General features: G+C 37.5%; 1 protein-coding gene across 7 annotated transcripts in view; it reads left to right on the forward strand.

The window, feature by feature from the left end:
* Positions 1 to 17,208, forward strand: part of CACNA2D1 (calcium voltage-gated channel auxiliary subunit alpha2delta 1) — a 496,060-nt gene that overhangs the window by 106,531 nt on the left and 372,321 nt on the right. For all 7 annotated transcript variants that reach the window (XM_032873243.1, XM_032873244.1, XM_032873245.1 and 4 more), the window contains exon 3: positions 3,600 to 3,716. In XM_032873243.1, coding sequence (XP_032729134.1) covers positions 3,600 to 3,716 — 117 coding nt within the window. The remainder of the gene's footprint in view (positions 1 to 3,599; positions 3,717 to 17,208) is intronic.

Here is a 17,208-nt window from a genome sequence, read left to right on the forward strand (position 1 = left end):
TAAATGTATTTTTCAGGTTTCTTAAAGTGAGTAAATGGTATAATGTAGGTGAAACACCTCAGAGTGGTAAAGAGTAGAAGCCTCAACGTGATTGCTAATCACTTTGAACCCATTTGGATTTGCATCCAAAACTCGGAAGCCTATCTTGCTCTGGGTTATCTGTGTTATTCCATGGCATAATAGTAAGTATTATGATTTCTGAAATATTTCTTTAGGTATGTTTATGAAGTAATTATATCAATGAGTGCTGTCAGTTTTTAATATTATACTTGAGGTTATTTTTAAATGTATCATTCTGAAGATTATCTTGAAACTATGGACTTGGAGCAAAGAGACTTAGAAGGTTCCAGTGGAAAAAGAAAGGGAAACTATATTCTCTGTTGTCCATGAATGTAATAGTGAATGTTCATTAAAGCCAGTTAATTAAGATCATAAGAAAGCAAGAATTGACAGGTGACAGATATTTTTTCTGTCAGAACTTGTGGCAAGGATGGAAGTGAGAGGATTTGCACTGTAGAAAAATTAAAGCATATGAGAATATCAGTCAGGAGGAAAAATATCCTGTCTAGTATTCTCATTATATACTACATTCTTTCTAGTAGAAGAAATGGAAGCTAGTGTCAACGTAACATAAGAGGAATTGACATATGATTTGAACGGAGCTCTGTCTAGTATCGAAAACTCATGTTATTTACACTGTGTTCTTTTATTTTTTTCTGGAAAGAATTGGATAAAATGGTAAAACAGACAATTGTTTTTGAAAAAAGGAAAAAAAGGGGCATCTGGGTGGCTCATTCGGTTAAGCATCTGCCTTTGGTTCAGGTCATGATCCTAGGGTCCCGGGATTGAGCCCTGCATTGGGCTCCCTGCTCCTTGGGGAGTCTGCCTCTTCCTTTCTCTCTGCCCCTCCCCCTGCTTGTGCTCTCTCTCTCTCTCTCTCTCTCTCTCTCAAATGAATAAATAATAAAATTTAATAAAACAAGCAAGAACTAGTTCTTTTGGTGGGGGCAGTTATATGGTTTTAATTAATTTTTATTACCAAGAAACATTTCAAATGTGGTTTTATACATAACAGAGTACAACAGGATATTTGTATTGGGGCTGTAGATGTAAGCTTCCTTGACTTCGCTTATTTAAAGTTTATTTGTGAATTAGGTTCTGTTTTCTTTTTTTAATTTTCTAAGCATGAAAAAATTACCCTAGAATCAATTTTAGAGAATTTTCTGTATATATTTGAGAGGATCTGCATATACATGAACTGAATCGTTTTTGTCTGATTCATACTCCATTCATTCTTTAAAGAACTTATATCTGGCATATGTAGGTAGTGACTTAATAAGTGACATTACGTTTCGTACATAATGCAAAGTACAGATTGTATATTTGGAACTGATCTCTACCGACTCTAAATTCTGTCATAGTCCCTGTACCACAGGAAGAAGGTCAGACTTCATTTAGAAATGAACACGATCTTAACGGCACAAAGCACGAGTGCTTTCACACCAATTAGCTTTATTGGTTTTCCTGCAAAGAACTAAATGCCCTGGATCAATTACAGTGATGTTGAGGTTTATCTGTTTGTACCCCAAATCAATTAATCTTTTCAGGAGTTCATGTTCCTGGATATCATCTTAGGCTAAAATGAAAGAGAGAGCCTTGGGCTGGATGAAGTTATTCATGGGCAACTTGGTCTTTAAAACAGGACTCCACAATCTGCCCCTTAGCAGAAAGTCTGAGCAATCCAGTAATAGGCAGGAATTCCAAATAAAACTACATGTGGGGATTTTATATGACCAGATGACTGTGCCTTGAATAGTTGGGATGATGAACCTATAGGGTCAAAATTTAAATGACTATGAGAAAAAGTTCATAGTTTGAATAAGTTAAAAAAAAATAGGAGTAAAAGCTGGATTTAAATCTTTTAAAATGATTAATTTTGAATTCCCTAAAAATATGAAAACTTCATGTAAAACTAACATGTTTGGTTACAAATACATGTTAGCGTATACATCTGTGCATATGTGAAAGCAGCGTTTACCAGTAGCATCCGTGGTCAGCTGGAAGCAGGCTGTAGGACCTGTTGGTAGTATTGCACAACGCTGGAGTTGTGCCAGAAAAAACAGGGTTGAACTGGTTCCTGCATGTGCCCTGGATTCACTTCTCCTAAGACGATAAAAACCTGCCAGGCCCTGGCTTTCAAAGATGGTTTAGTCATGCATGTGCAACCCATCTGTTGGATGCATAAGGGGTTTCCTACTCGGCTCAGCCCTGTAGCCACAAGCATGGTTGCTGTTTCTTCTCACCCCTCCTTCTTTAATTCCTCCCCCCTGCCAGGAGTGTGCGGGCTCTGAAAACAGGTGCATCTGAGGCCACTCCAGGGAAATCCTTCTATGGATACTGATGTGAGGCAAAATCACAGGCTTCTTTTGCTGCCTGGCTTGCTTCCAGCGTAGTTTGATTCAGTGATTCAGAGAAGACCAAACCCCAAAGATTCAGTTTGCTAATGAAAAATATTTACAGTTACAGATTTAACCGAACTTGAATGTAGACCTCAGTGACTTTCAACCCTTCTGTGTAGTAAAGCTCCCCGTGTTACCTGGGTGAACCAGAGCAGAGGCTTCATTCTCTCTCTTTCCCTCTCTCCCTGCCCCTCTCTCTGCTCTCTCCCCATCCCTTCATAAGGTTTAGCAGCATACACTTTAATCTCAGTGGTTGTAGCTGGCAGGATAACCATGGGGAGTCTCCTTCAGTACCTTATTGGTTCCCCCTTCCTACTATCTTGGTTCGCTCCAAGTCTTGACCTGCCATGCTTCTGTCCTACTGTTTTCTAGCATGGCCTTTCTTTTAAAAAAAAAAAAAAAAAAAAAATCCCAATGGCAGTTAATACCAGGTTTCGCATTCAGGGAGGTACAATTTCAAGTCACAAACTTGAAATACACAAGGGCGCCTGGTGGCTCAGTTGTTTGAACATCTGCCTTCGGGTCTGGTCACCTACCTAGGGTTCTGGGATCGAGCCCCACGTCAGGCTCTCTGCTCAGTGGGAGCCTGCTTCCTCCCGCTCCCTGCTGCTCCCCCTGCTTGTACTCTTTCTCTGTCAAATAAATACATAAAATCTTAAAAAAAAAAAAGGACCTTTAAAAAATTGTGTACACAGATCTTTGTGGTACAAGATACTTTCTAGCCTTTTTTTTTTTTTTTTTTTTAAGATTTTATGTATTCATTTGACAGAGATCACAAGTAGGCAGAGAGGCAGGCAGAGAGAGAGGAAGGGAAGCAGGCTCCTTGCTGAGTGGAGAGCTGGATGTGGGGCTCGATCCTAGGACCCTGGATCATGACCTGAGCTGAAAGCAGAGGCTTTAACCCACTGAGCCACCCAGGTGCCCCTATTTTATAGCCTTTTAACAGGGCATGCTAGCTGGTGGTCTGATAGCGAATTTTTATTTACATACATATTTTTGACACATCCATGTTCCAAAAAGATCACAATGAAGAAAGGAAAGAGTGGGTCTTTCTAAAGTGGGTATGTTTAAAATACATTCTACTATGAACTTCGGAACCACATAAGCAATTATTATTAATTTTCTTTTCTCTCCATGCAGATTTATGAGAAGTATCAAGATTTGTATACTGTGGAGCCAAATAATGCACGGCAGCTGGTAGAAATTGCAGCGAGGGATATTGAGAAACTTCTAAGCAACAGATCTAAAGCTTTGGTGGTGAGTTTAAGTTGGATCTGCTCATTTTATTATTTTCCATTGCTTGTTTATTTTTCATACTTCTTTTTCTCTAGTATGCTTCCTTTACCTTGGAAACAATGTCGAGGTAACGTGTTACTAAAAGGTGAGAGATCACAGTTTCATAGTGGAACGCAAAATAATCAGCGTATTTCTGATGATTAGTTTATTTTTTATGTTAGGTGATTTTATAACATAGGAACAGTGTATTTAATTAGGGCATACATCTGTTTATCCATTTGTAAGTTATGTGGCACATTCATCATGTTTAAATCTATGATACAACATAAGACCCAAAAATATTGCCAGTACCCTTCAAGCTGTCTTTGTAATCATCTCTTTTCCCTGTAAGGCGGCCAGGACTCACTTTCTTTTCTTTTTAAAAATAGACACACCTCGCATAAATGTTTTGCGAAAAACAGTGGTTGTGAGTTTGCTTGTTTTTCAGCTTTATTAAAATATTGTAGTGTATACAGCTGTCAACACTTGCTTTCTTCCCTCAACGTTACGTGTGTATTTATCTGAGTGTTCGCACTTGGCTCAAATTCACTTTCATTCACAGTTGAAAATTATCTTATGAGGGCATATCTCCATTGGTTCATTTCTTCTCTGTTGGCAAACTATCATTCGAATTATCTCCAGATGAGTGCTACTGTGAATACTGCTGCTGAATTTTCTTGAACAAGTCTCATGGTACATAAATGCAGGGATACCTGTAGGGAGTTATATACATGACAGGAGAATCAGTAGACCATAGTGTACTCCAAAATGGTTGTATCAGTTTACACCTCCACCAGCTGTATACGAGTCCCCACTGATCCGTATTCTGGCCAATAAATGGCCATGACAGATTTCTTAATTGTGGACCAGCAAATGGAAGTAAAGTGTAAAGTAGAACCTCCCCTTCTTAGTCCTGAGGCAGACAACTTATTTCATTATCCACTCACCATTTTTGTTTCTTCAGTGAAATATCTGTTTGTATGTTTTGCACATTTTAATTTTTTAAATTGATTTTTGGTCATATATTCTTGATGGTAACTCATTTAACTTCTGTGTAATGCAAATATCTTTTTGTGACTTGCTTGTGACTTGTTTTCATTGTTCTGGTGGTTTTATTCTGACAAAATACATTCTTCATTTTAACGTAGTCACAGTGACCTTTTAAAAAACTTATGAGTAAAAAAAAGTTATTAGTATTTCAGGGTGTGTGTTTTAAGAATTCCTTCTCTATCCTGAAATTGTAAACATTCTTTATATATTTTATTCTAAAAAGTTCTGTCTTTCAGATTGATTTACTTTACCTGAGACTAATGTCAGTATACATTGTTAGATTGCAGTTTATTTCTATTCATTCATTCATTCATTCACTCATTCACTTATATATGTATATTTATATGATAGAGAGAGCCCAAGCAGGGGGAGAGGCAGAGGGAGAAGCTCTCCCTGCTGAGCATCAGCCTGATGCCAGGCTCTATCCCAGGACCCTGGGATCGTAACCAGAGCCAAGGGCAGATGCTTAACCACGGGTCCCTAGGTTGCACTTCAGATGAAATGTTTTTCTAACCACTTTTCCCATGGCCGTTTTTTAGCTTGCATTACCCCAGAGAGCTCCAGATATCAAGCTAGATTTTTGGCAAGCCCAGTCCCTTCCCGTATTCTTCGGAAGGATCTTGAGTATTCTTGAACCTTCATAATTTAAGTTTTAGATTCATCTTGCCATTATCCAAGAAAATCTTTCCTGGGATTTTGATTGGTGTTTGCATTGACTCAGACCAAACTGGGAAGATTGATATCATTATGATACTTTGTCCTTCTCATTTATAAATAGACTCTTCTTGCCACTGAGCAAGTTTTTATTCTATTAAATAATAGTTTAAAATTATTTTATAAAGTTCCTATACATCTTCTGTTAGAGACAATGCTGGGGCTTGTGTTTAGCTTCTCTTCTTAGTCTACAAATCACAGTACTGTTACAAGAATTTGTCCCAGGACAACTCCGAATGTCCTGTTTACTTATCACTCACAGTTCAGATTTTTAGCTTACTCTATTATATATCTATATATCTGGGCACTCAGAAATTTTGCCTGTTTTTTTGGCACTTATAAATCTTTATGGTTCTTAAAATATCCAGGATCTTGTTGTAATATAAAAGGAAAGTTCTTTGGAATACTTGAATGCCATATTGCCAGAAGTTGAAACATTTAATTTTTAAGAAATATATACATGGTAAAGTAAGTTTTCATTACTGGAAGATTCGAAGCATTCTTCTCGTAAATTTTGGGTATGTGAATACCATTTTTACGCATCATTTACAAATGTTAAAGTGTGTTTTCAATAAAAGTTTATTTAATAAAAATAAGTACTTTCTACTTAAGTAATTAATTAATTAACTCACTCAATGACAACTGAAAAGGATTCCAATTATACTAATTTTTATCAGCTTACCTTTTTCCTCCAAACATAAGAAGTGGATAATCCGGACATCAAAGTTCCATGAAAAATGATCACAGAATGAAATATCGTATCTCTTGATTTAGTTGGATTAAAATTGAACCTATTGAGAGTTTCTTTTTCACCATTTGGATTTAAAGCTCTAGACACCTGCACATTATTTGAGTTCTGTGGGGGACCAGTGACTATCCTAAATGCATTAATGGCAGAATAGAGAAATCACAATGACTAATTAAATGTGGAATTAGATTATATGTCAGGGGGAAAGAGTCATGTTTGTTTTCAGACTAAATTCTTTATTTAACTTTTTTTGACTCCACAAAAACAGCACACACATTATTTCAAAGGGAAATGTTTTGAGGCTAATTGAAAAACAGGTGCTACATTGTACTGTAAATGAATGCAAGATGGCATTATTAATTAACTTCTATTTTTGTTGTAGGCTTATACTCTGGGAGACTTCTAGACTAAAAGAGCTTAATTTATCTGGGTGGGATGCCAATGTAATTCCACAAGTAAACATACCAGAAAATACCATGAACGTACAAATTTGAGGTAGATAAAGTTTAATGCCAGATCGACCTATGAGTATTTACTAAGTAGCATTATCTAATTATTTCTCGTAATATGACTAAGCTCTTGACATCATTATTAGTGTCATTTTTCCGTGAGAAAACTGGGTCTTCAAGAAATCTTCTAACTTGCTCAAGGAAGTGTATCTAATAACTAATCTATGTCAGTGCTTCTTAAATATTAATGGTGTTGGTTCACCTGTGGCTCTTCTTAAAATGTACAAGCTTATTCAGTAGACCTGTCCAGAGAGACAACATTTCTAATAAGCATCCAGGTGATACTGATACTTTTGGTATAAAACTATACTTTGAATTAGCAAGAGTGGAAAAACATTCAAATTCAGGGGTGTCAGACTTGATTTGCATTTTAAGAGTTGCATTCTTACCTCTACTATATAAATAATATTCTTTGGTCTTAAAAAAGTGTACAATCGTAGAGGATAAAAGGAAGGCTAGAGAATTTGCTATAAATTACTGTTCATTTAGAGTGACTAAGAATTACACTACTTAGGTATTTACCCCAAAGATACAAATACAGTGATCTGAAGGGGAACGTGCACCCCACTGTTAATAGCAGCCACGTCCACTATAGCTAAGCTCTGGAAAGAGCCTAGGTGTCCATCGACAGATGAATGGATAAAGTAAGATATAGTGTATATATATACAATGGAATACTACTCAGCCGTCAAAAAGAAAATGAAATCTTGCCATTTGGCAACAACGCAGATGGAACTAGAGGGTATTTATTATGCTAATCAAAATAAGTCAGTCAGGTAAAGCCAATTATTATATGACCTCATTCATTATGTAGAATTCAAGAAACAAAACAGAGGAGCATAGGGAAAGGGATGGAAAAATAAAACAAGAAGAAATCTGAGAGGGTGAAAAACCATAAGACACTCTTAACCATAGGAAACAAACTGAGGGTTGCTGGAGGGGAAGGAGGTGGCAGGATGGGGTAACTGGGTGATGGACATTAAGGAGGGCATGTGATGTAATGAGCACTGGGCATTATATAAGACTGAAGAATCACTGACCTCTACCTCTGAAACTAATAATATATGTTAATTAATTGAATTTAAATAAAAAAAAATAAAAGGAAAAAATGCAATGATAGAAAGAATAAATAAATAAATAAAATCTTTTGAAGGATTAGAAAAAAAAGACTTGGATATTCTGGTTGGTAGAATATTCTGGGAGGCTACGAATTTTTTTAAGGGACTCCTATGTCAATTAGCCATCTTCAAAAAATGACTCAATGAAGTAAAATATACAGTATTGAAAAAGTTTTCTTTTTTATTTGAATGTGAGAAAATTTTAAGCCTCTATTCTTCAGTATCAAGATGAGCAACCTAAGAGGAAGAAATAGCTTGAATTGGTTGTTTACTCATATACTGAAGAAATGGCCAGTTTAGGTTGATAATTCAGTTTTTTTTGTTTGTTTGTTTTGTTTTGTTTTTAAGATTTGAGACTTGAGAGAGTGAGAGAGCATGAGAGGGGAGAGGGTCAGAGGGAGAAACAAACTCCCTGCTGAGCAGGGAGCCAGACGTGGGACTTCCTTCCTTCCTTCCTTCCTTCCATTAAGTGGAATGATTACTTTTTACTATCTGTGATATATTTTATTACGTATGCATGTACAAAGATTTTTAAGGTTTTGAACCTTATATTTTTAATCAACAGCTTGTTGATTTAAAACTAATTTTATTGCCTTTTATTTATCTTGAATTTATTTATGTGTTTTACTCTAAACTATTCTGACAAGATTGTCTTTTTTTCTTTTCAGCATTGATTTTGATGTTTTATTCACACTCATTTTATGCTATGGTCTTTTTTTTTTTTTTTAAATTTTCAGCATAACAGTACTCATTGTTTTTGCACCACACCCAGTGCTCCATGCAATCTGTGCCCTCTCTAATACCCACTACCTGGTTCCCCCAACCTCCCTCCCCCCCAGCCCTTCAAACCCCTCAGATTGTTTTTCAGAGTCCATAGTCTCTCATGGTTCACCTCCCCTTCCAATTTCCCCCAACTCCCTTCTCCTCTCCAACTCCCCTTGTCCTCCATGCTATTTGTTATGCTCCACAAATAAGTGAAACCATATGATAATTGACTCTTTCTGCTTGACTTACTTCACTCAGCATAATCTCTTCCAGTCCCATCCATGTTGCTACAAAAGTTGGGTATTCATCCTTTCTGATGGAGGCATAATACTCCATAGTGTATATGGACCACATCTGCTATGGTCTTTTTACGTGTTACTTTAGCCAGCCTTAGAGCTGAAGGAGAAACCAACGTAAAAAGTTTTAGTTTCCTTTGCCCTAAAACTATGTCTTTTATAAAAGCAAAACAGACTTTTGAACTTAGTTTTTTGTTTTGTTTTGTCTTTATGACCATATAAAAACATGATTCTAACAATTGATATTCCAGAAAGCCTATGACACAGGCACATGAAACATCTACTTATTCTTGTTTTATAAATGAGGAAACTCAGACAAGACTAGTGTTCTTATTTAAGGCTTATACAGGTAACAAGAGGTAGTGGTGGAATTCAATTTTAAGGTGTCTGTCTGAAGTTTTTTTTACCCTCCTCTAAGCCCACACTGGTAATTCTGACCATTTTATTTTCAAAATCTTCTTCTAAGTGACTATTTCTCTGGCACTTATTACATCCTTTTCTCAGAAAATGGCTCAATGTGATGACTATTAATGTTAATCAATATTAACATTAATTGCTAACATTATTGAATTGCTCTAAAACATACTCAAAGAGTGTTTACAAGCAACAACCCCCTCCAGAAGAACACCCCCAAACCACAATGATCATTTAACATTGTTACCAACATTTATCTCGGCCTGATCTAGGCTGAAAAATCTGCAACTGTATATCAGTAGTTCATGGGAGAAAGCTCTTCAACCAAATGATCTAGCTTCTAGTGGTGCCTTCTGAAAGATGGAGGTGAACGAGATCATTGGTCTCATGGTTCATCAACCTGCATGCCCAAGGAGACCTACTGAGTAAATGAAGGTTTTCAGACATTTTGCTCAAAGAAAAGAGGAGCAAGATTATGATAACTGAATTTCTGTAGTGACACTTTTCCAATTATGGTGTATCCTATCTCCCTCTGGTGTCCTGGTAAGTTTAATTAAAACGACTCTAATTTATTATAAAGCTTTAAGTACTGTAATATGCCCAACCCTTTTTTCAGCCTTGATATTGAGCTATGATGAGGTAATGAAAAGAAGAAAATAACAAATGTTTTCAATGACTTTTAAGTAGGGTCTTTATTCTGGAAGGATTAGTTGTTGTTTAACTAAATGTTTTTTTTTTATTATTATTATTTTTAAAGATTTTATTTATTTTATTTGATAGAGATCACAAGTAGGCAGAGAGGCAGGCAGAGAGAGAGAGAGGAGGAAGCAGGCTCCCTGCCGAGCAGAGAGCCCTATGTGGGGCTCGATCCCAGGACCCTGGGATCATGACCTGAGCCGAAGGCAGAGGCTTTAACCCACTGAGCCACCCAGTCGCCCAATGGTTTTGTTTTTGTTTTGTTTTGTTTTCTTTTCTTACATGTTTCTTTAGCTCCTAACTCCATATTCTGTCTCTCTCATGTTTGTCAAAAATGCCTCCAGAGTTTGCTAAAATGCAGATTCCTGGCCTTTATCTCTAGAGATTTTAATGTGGAGCCATAGGAAGAAATTTCAGAAAATTGGATCCAAAGAGGTGGTAAAGAGATTCAAGAGGAAATGTGAAATTCTTCAGAGACTCAAAGAAGAACAAAAAATGTATTATTTTGGGTTATTAGTATTAGGAGTCATTGGTTTACCTTTGCGAGAATAGATTCATTAGACTGTATTGGAACAGAATAAAGGCTACAGTGTTAAAAAGTGATTAGATTGTGAGAAATTGTCAAGAAGTTTGTTTTTTCATGAAATTTGGTAGCACAGTACAGGAGGAGAAACATGGAGTACTATTAAAGTCTTTGTTTCTGTTTTCTGTTTGTCATTGAGAATGGAGGGCATGTAAGCATGTTGATAGAAGGGAAGGAACCTGTGACATCTGAAAATAAGAAAAAATGTCTGAATGTTGAAGATTGATTCCAGAAAAAGTAGGCACAGAGAAGATCAGAGTCATGTGATTTATCTTTGAACAGATAGTGGTATTTTTCACTTGAGACAAAAGGGATATTAAATATGGGGCCACCTTCATGGTTCAGTCATTAAGCATCTGCCTTCGGCTCAGGTCATGATCCCAAGGTCCTGAGATCAAGCCCCACATTGGAGCTCCCTGTTCAGTGGGAAGCCTGCTTCTCCCTCTCCCACTCCCCCTGCTTGTGTTCCCTCTCTTGCTGCTCTCTCTGTCTGTCAAGTACATAAATAAATAAATCTTAAAAAGAAAAAGAGATATTAAATATGAATACTTTGCAGGTACAGAAAATCTGAAATTCATACTGGATGACTGCTTCTCTCTTGGCAAAGTGGAAGTTAATATTTTATGCAAGGAATGAAGGGGCTGTGGGATCTTCAGGACCACACTAAAGACTTGGGAGATCAGAGTAAGAAAAAGTGATGAGTCTGTTGTGGGTAAATGAAATGGCTGATAAATAAAACCTAGGGCCTTCCTAACATTGAGAAAAAACAGAAGTCATAAAATGGCTTCATATTCTAAAAATGAGGTCCTAAGCTGCATATAAATTTGAAAGAGCTTTCTGAAATTGTGTGTGTGTGTATGTGTGTGTGTGTGTGTGTTTTGACCATTAGTCCAAAATTTATCTTGCGGTTATAAATTTATCCAGATTGATGAGAACAAGAGAAATTACTTTGGAAAAATTATGGAATGTTGTGCTATTTCTGTTCCCCGAAGAAAAGTGTGCTTCCTCTTCTCTTTAACGTTAGTATAAATGTCTTTGTGAGGATTACTCAGATAGCTTACGTGTAACCCTTTCACTCTGAGTGGTAAAGGGACCATGTAGTCTACTATTTGTTTTGCAAAGCTGAGATTACTTTTATTTATTTGGATTTGATAAATACCTCTGGATGTTAAAAACTGAAGTGCTGAGGCTAGACATGCTGGCCTGGTGGCTGAGCGGTGAAAGTTGGGTATAAGCTCCCACACAGCAGAGGCAGGCCTTATAGGACAGAGCTGGTCTGTGACTCGATCCGGTAGGATTTCCTTCCAGGGCCAAAGCCAATATAGCAGAAAGAGGATAGATGTACCCTCTCAAATGGAAACTGAGAAGTAGGGCTGTAAATGGCACCCAGAGTGTGGTGTTGGAGTTGTATCAACTGCTTACCTTCAAACAGTACGGAAAGCACCCTAGGAGGGGAACAAGTCAGTGTGGAACATTCACTACTCCCAGAGAGGAAGAACATGTAATTACAGTCAAGAAAGTGTCTTCCATGGCCAGCTTCTCATAGTGCTGTTGCTAAAATCAGCGCCGGATGCTGGTAAGCCGGGTCCGCATGGGATCAGGAGGAAAAGCTCAGAGAGTGGAAATAGAAATCTCCCACAGTCCTCAACCTGAAACTCCTGAAGTTTTTCAGCCCCAACTAGTCCCAAGCCGGGAACGGGACAACAGATAAATTTTAAGCTGAGCTTTGACTTTTAATTTTTAACCTAGATGAGATATTTTAGTTGATTAGTTGGGATTGTTTTTAGGTATAAAAGTTGTATATTCAGTGCGGAATGGAAAAGTTAGAGGATATATAAGGAATAAAATTGTGTTCAAATATGATTAATACTCAAGCCAACTAATGGGTGATTTGAACAGATTGCAGGTTTGTTTTCGCTCATGTAAAAAGAAACCTGGAGGTAGTAGCTCAAGAGATTTCCAGAAGTCCCATTCTGTTATTTCTGTGTCCGTCTTACTGGGTAACTCCTGTCTGCAACAGGGAGTAAGAAATGTGGGACCTTTAATTAAAATGGGTATCCAGCCAGCTGGTGTCACATGAAGACCTTTTAAAGATTTAGTGTGTATTTTAGGGAAGAAGGTCTAGAGAAAAGTCATTTTAAAGAAGCAGAGGAAAGAGAGGAAAACATTGCTGGTATGCATGTATGTATGTATGGATAGATGGATGGTTGGATGTACATAGTGTTCCACTCCTTCAATATAATGCTTATATGCACAATCAGATCGGCTTTCTCTAACAAGGCTTGGCACAGTGTGAGTAGTAGTAGTTGAAAGGACTATCAAATCCGTCTTGGGTTGATGATTGGCAGAATGCATTTTGTAAACATCAAGGATACTTAAGAATTAGTCAGGAGTTGAAATACTTGAAATCATGACATGATACATAGGGTCTGGTAATGGTCAAGAACGACAAGTTCAAGAGAGTAGACATTTTTATGTGGATAAACTGTAAGTTTATAGGGAACGTCGGAGAAACAAGAAATTGTGGTAAATGATGGAAATGAAAGAAATTAAGAGTTCTAGCGATAGGGAGGTTGAGGCATGAGTGAGGGAGCAGGTTACTTAGATTGGAAAAGAGTGAAAGTTTTTCGAGTTTTAATAGTGCTGAGCAGATTAATAATTAGTACTTAATGAATATCTGTTGTGGTCCAGACACTTTGCTAGGCTCTTCCATAAATTGTATTTCTTTCTTTTTTTTTTTTTTTTCAAAGATTTATTTATTTATTTGACAGACAGAGATCACAAGTAGGCAGAGAGGCAGGCAGAGAGAGAGGGGGAAGCAGGCTCCCCGCCAAGCAGAGAGCCCGATGCGGGGCTCGATCCCAGGACCCTGGGACCATGACCTGAGCCAAAGGCAGAGGCTTTAACCCACTGAGCCACCCAGGGGCCCCCATAAATTGTATTTCTAATATAATTTATATTCTGCAAAGTTTGTATAATTGTTTTCATTTATAGATGAGAAAGGGAAAGTTCAGGGAATTTAAAGAATTTTGGCAAATAATTCAAAACCACTTATGTATATCTGCAAAATATTTGGTGTTTCTTATGTGCCTCTTTAAGCTTAAAAACTTAATACATCAATTCATTTAGCCTTCACAGGGCATCGGAAACCACCACCCCCCACCCCCAGAAGATCAATTAAAGGTCTTGACCAAGTCTTACCTAGAGTGAGATATTTGAGCTTGAATTCTTACTTTTAGAATCTATAGGTTGTATCTCTGTGCACCTTATTTCTCACCTCAGTGACATCTGAATAATCTTAACCAAAATATATTTATGTGTCATTTGTCCAGTCAGCTTCAGTCTCTCTGTAAAGGTGACATCGCGACTTTAATGGGGTCTCATGGACCCTTTGGATTTAATTCCTGTAATGTCAGCATCTATTTTGTTTGCCCCATAGCATCTAACACACACTTAAAACGTTCATTTTGCTACTAAATAGCATACAGGCATACCTAACATGCGGAATGTCTTTCCAGTTAAAGTTATTGAAGTAGGATGACTGCTGACTTTTGAAATCCAATTTTCACACAGTAGACCGATTCTCAGTACGATGTTTTTGTTTCTGGGTTTCTTTTGAGCCGATGCCTATAATACAACTATTTATATTTACTGCCTCCAAACTCAGTATTATTTATTTATTTTTTGGGGGGTAAAGAATGTGATACCTGGGAAGAGTCTTGATTTACATTCCAAATGAGGTTAGTAGCTCGTCAGAATCCCGTGTAGATGATTGGAAGAGCAGGCCAGGTGCCAACCAAGGAGGTGTGCGTGCTTTTTTTTTTTTGGCTCTGAGAGACCAAGCAGGGCTGATTGTCTGTTAACAATCCTGTTCATCTTTTCATCCGGAAGCCGTGTTTGTAGCATTTTATACAAAAGCACTTGGGCATTTGATAAGTGCACACGGGACTGTTTTACTTAGGCTTTCAAAAGTTGGTTGAGGGTGTGGAATGATGCAGATACACGATGGATTCGTTTCCATTGCACATAATAAATGATCAATTATCAGAATTTTCACTCAAAATACCAGGTTTTTCTGAGGCAGATTCCTGACTTAAATGGGAGATGCCCGTATTTCTTGATGCCTTTTGTTAATGTGTCAAATGGAAATCTCTAGCAATACCATCACATTTCCTCTGTCAGCTTCACACTTTAGAAGCAACTTTATGGATTTTTCAATCTAATGTGATGGTAACGATAGGAATTTGGGGCCAAACAGAAGGGATGGTAAAGAACCCAGGGCAGTGTTTAGGACCTCTTAAATGACGCTAAGAGGGAAACAGATCCATATGTCCTGTAACTGTAAGGCTACTCTTTACCACACTCAGTGTTCTCATTTTTATCGTATTCTGTTTGATTAAGATATTCTTTAAACACTAGCAGTGAAGGGTTTTGAAACAACACATGCTTTTGTAAAGTGCTCGGTGTGAGAGAGAGTATTTCCTCCCTCCTTCATTCCATGAAGTGTAGTGTCTGCGCTAGATGACTGTCTAAACAAAGACACTTCTGAAAGAAAGGTAGTTGAAAAGTATCCCTTTAACTTGCAGAGCATGATGAATGGTGTAGCTCCCCTAATTTTTTCCTCGTGTTCAGACGAGGAAAGGTTTCAGGCAAAAGTTGTAATCTATAGGAAAAGAAGTGTCTTTTGGAAATACGATTTTCATAGTCTTGGGTTGCCTTAATTTCATAGGATCCAAAAGTAATATTTCAGGTATCAGGAAGAGCCTCACTCCGTTCACTATCTGACCAGGGTAACGAATGCTCTAATAATGTGGCACTTGAATAGAGTAAAAGAGTGATGGGTTTGTTGACTGCATTTAGGAAATGAGAATTTGATTCACAAAGTGACCGGCAAAGCTCACATAGGCAGGAATGACTATGTAATTTGCGGGGCCCAATAACAAAATGAAAATATGAGGCCCCCTTTTTTTTTTTTTTTATGAGGCCCTATTTAAAAAGGGATGAAGAATTTTCAGATGACAGCTGCAGAGTGTTATACCAGGTGGGGGTCCACCTGAGTGAGCCCAGGGCCCGATCCGACTGCACAGGTCACACACCCGGGAAGCTGGCCAGCCATGCACACAGGTGATTAGTGGTAGGACTGGAACTGGACATGGGATTTGTTCAGTGCTGTGCCTGGGGTGATCGTCATAATCTTTACCTGGTGACTTGGGACGTCGTGAAACCTGTAGAAGATTCGCTCAAAGTGAGGCAAAAAAAAAAAAATTCCATTTTTCTTTCTACCTCTGTTTTATGAAATTACAAACTTGTTTCAACAGCATGATAGAAATGCTCTGATTTAAATGTGCTAGCATGATGTTTGGCATAAAAATAAATCCAGGGAAACCAAGCTAATCTAAGGGTACCCTCTTTGATTCACATAATACAATCTGTAGGTTGAACTTTGTAGCATGCCGTAAATTTGGAGGGAATATGATCAGACACTGTTAACTGTGAACACCATTTTAGCATTTAATAGAGTTGAACTTCCGTGGCCGTCTGGTTCCTGAATGTTCTTAACTTTGTTTTTTTTAATCTAGTGATGTCCACTTTATCTTTTTATCCATGAACCCCATATTATCCTATCACAGAATTACATAAACTCTAAACCTTCTTTGGTGAATTAGTTTTCTAGCTTTTACTGAGTAACATGCAGGTAGAAGAAACCCTTTATGAGATAGGCAGTGCCAGCCCTGCTTTTATATATATATATATATGTTTTTCTAATCTATTCTCAGTAATTTTTTAGAGCTTTTAAAATCAAGAACTGCATTTGCAAAGAGGAGCTGTCTTTGCCTTCCTTAAAATCCCCTGACACAATCTACCATTAGAATGACAGAAAGCCCTGTTAATTTTAATTAAAATATCGTAGAACCATCAATCTTAAAGGAAATTTGGGGAATTCATTTTTCAGGTCTTCTCTTCTCAGATAGGTACAGCACCAAGGTTAGGGAGGGCTAAACCACCAAAGTTAGGGAGGGCTAGTTCTTCTCTCAAACATTTTTAGTGATGATGTTTCCAAAGTTTTAATACCCTGTTAGTTGCTTAGCTTGTTTTTCAAGAAATTATTTCTAACCTCCACATCCTTGTCCAATTTAAAGTTACTCTGTTTTCTGTTCTCTTTGTGCATTGAATTTCCATTGGCCTTCTCCTTACAAGAATATCTCATTTTGTGTTTGTGTGTGTGTGTGTGTTGGGAGGGTTGAAGGTGGTACAGACTGTCGTTGGGTCATCCTAGCTTAGTGTTCTTAGCAAGTAATGATGATTCTCATTTGCTGAATGGTCATTATTGCTGGGCATTGTTTTACATTCTTTACACATAGTATCAAATTGCTTATGTGGCAGGCACATTATGGTGTTTGAAGATCAGAGGTCTTACTTAATAAGGCCAAAGCTACCTAACTCAGAGAACCAAGTGGAAGAGGTTTTAAACGCAGGCATCTCTGAGTCTTTAAAGTCCATGTTTTTTAATATGCTAAGCTCTGTAACCTAAGGAACCCTGGTTTCTTTAGCTTTCCTCTATGTCTGGACATGTTTCTCAT

Source organism: Lontra canadensis, unplaced genomic scaffold (genome assembly GCF_010015895.1).
Source record: "Lontra canadensis isolate GAN:19392208 unplaced genomic scaffold, GSC_riverotter_1.0 scaffold48, whole genome shotgun sequence".
Taxonomy (NCBI): Eukaryota; Metazoa; Chordata; class Mammalia; order Carnivora; family Mustelidae; genus Lontra; species Lontra canadensis.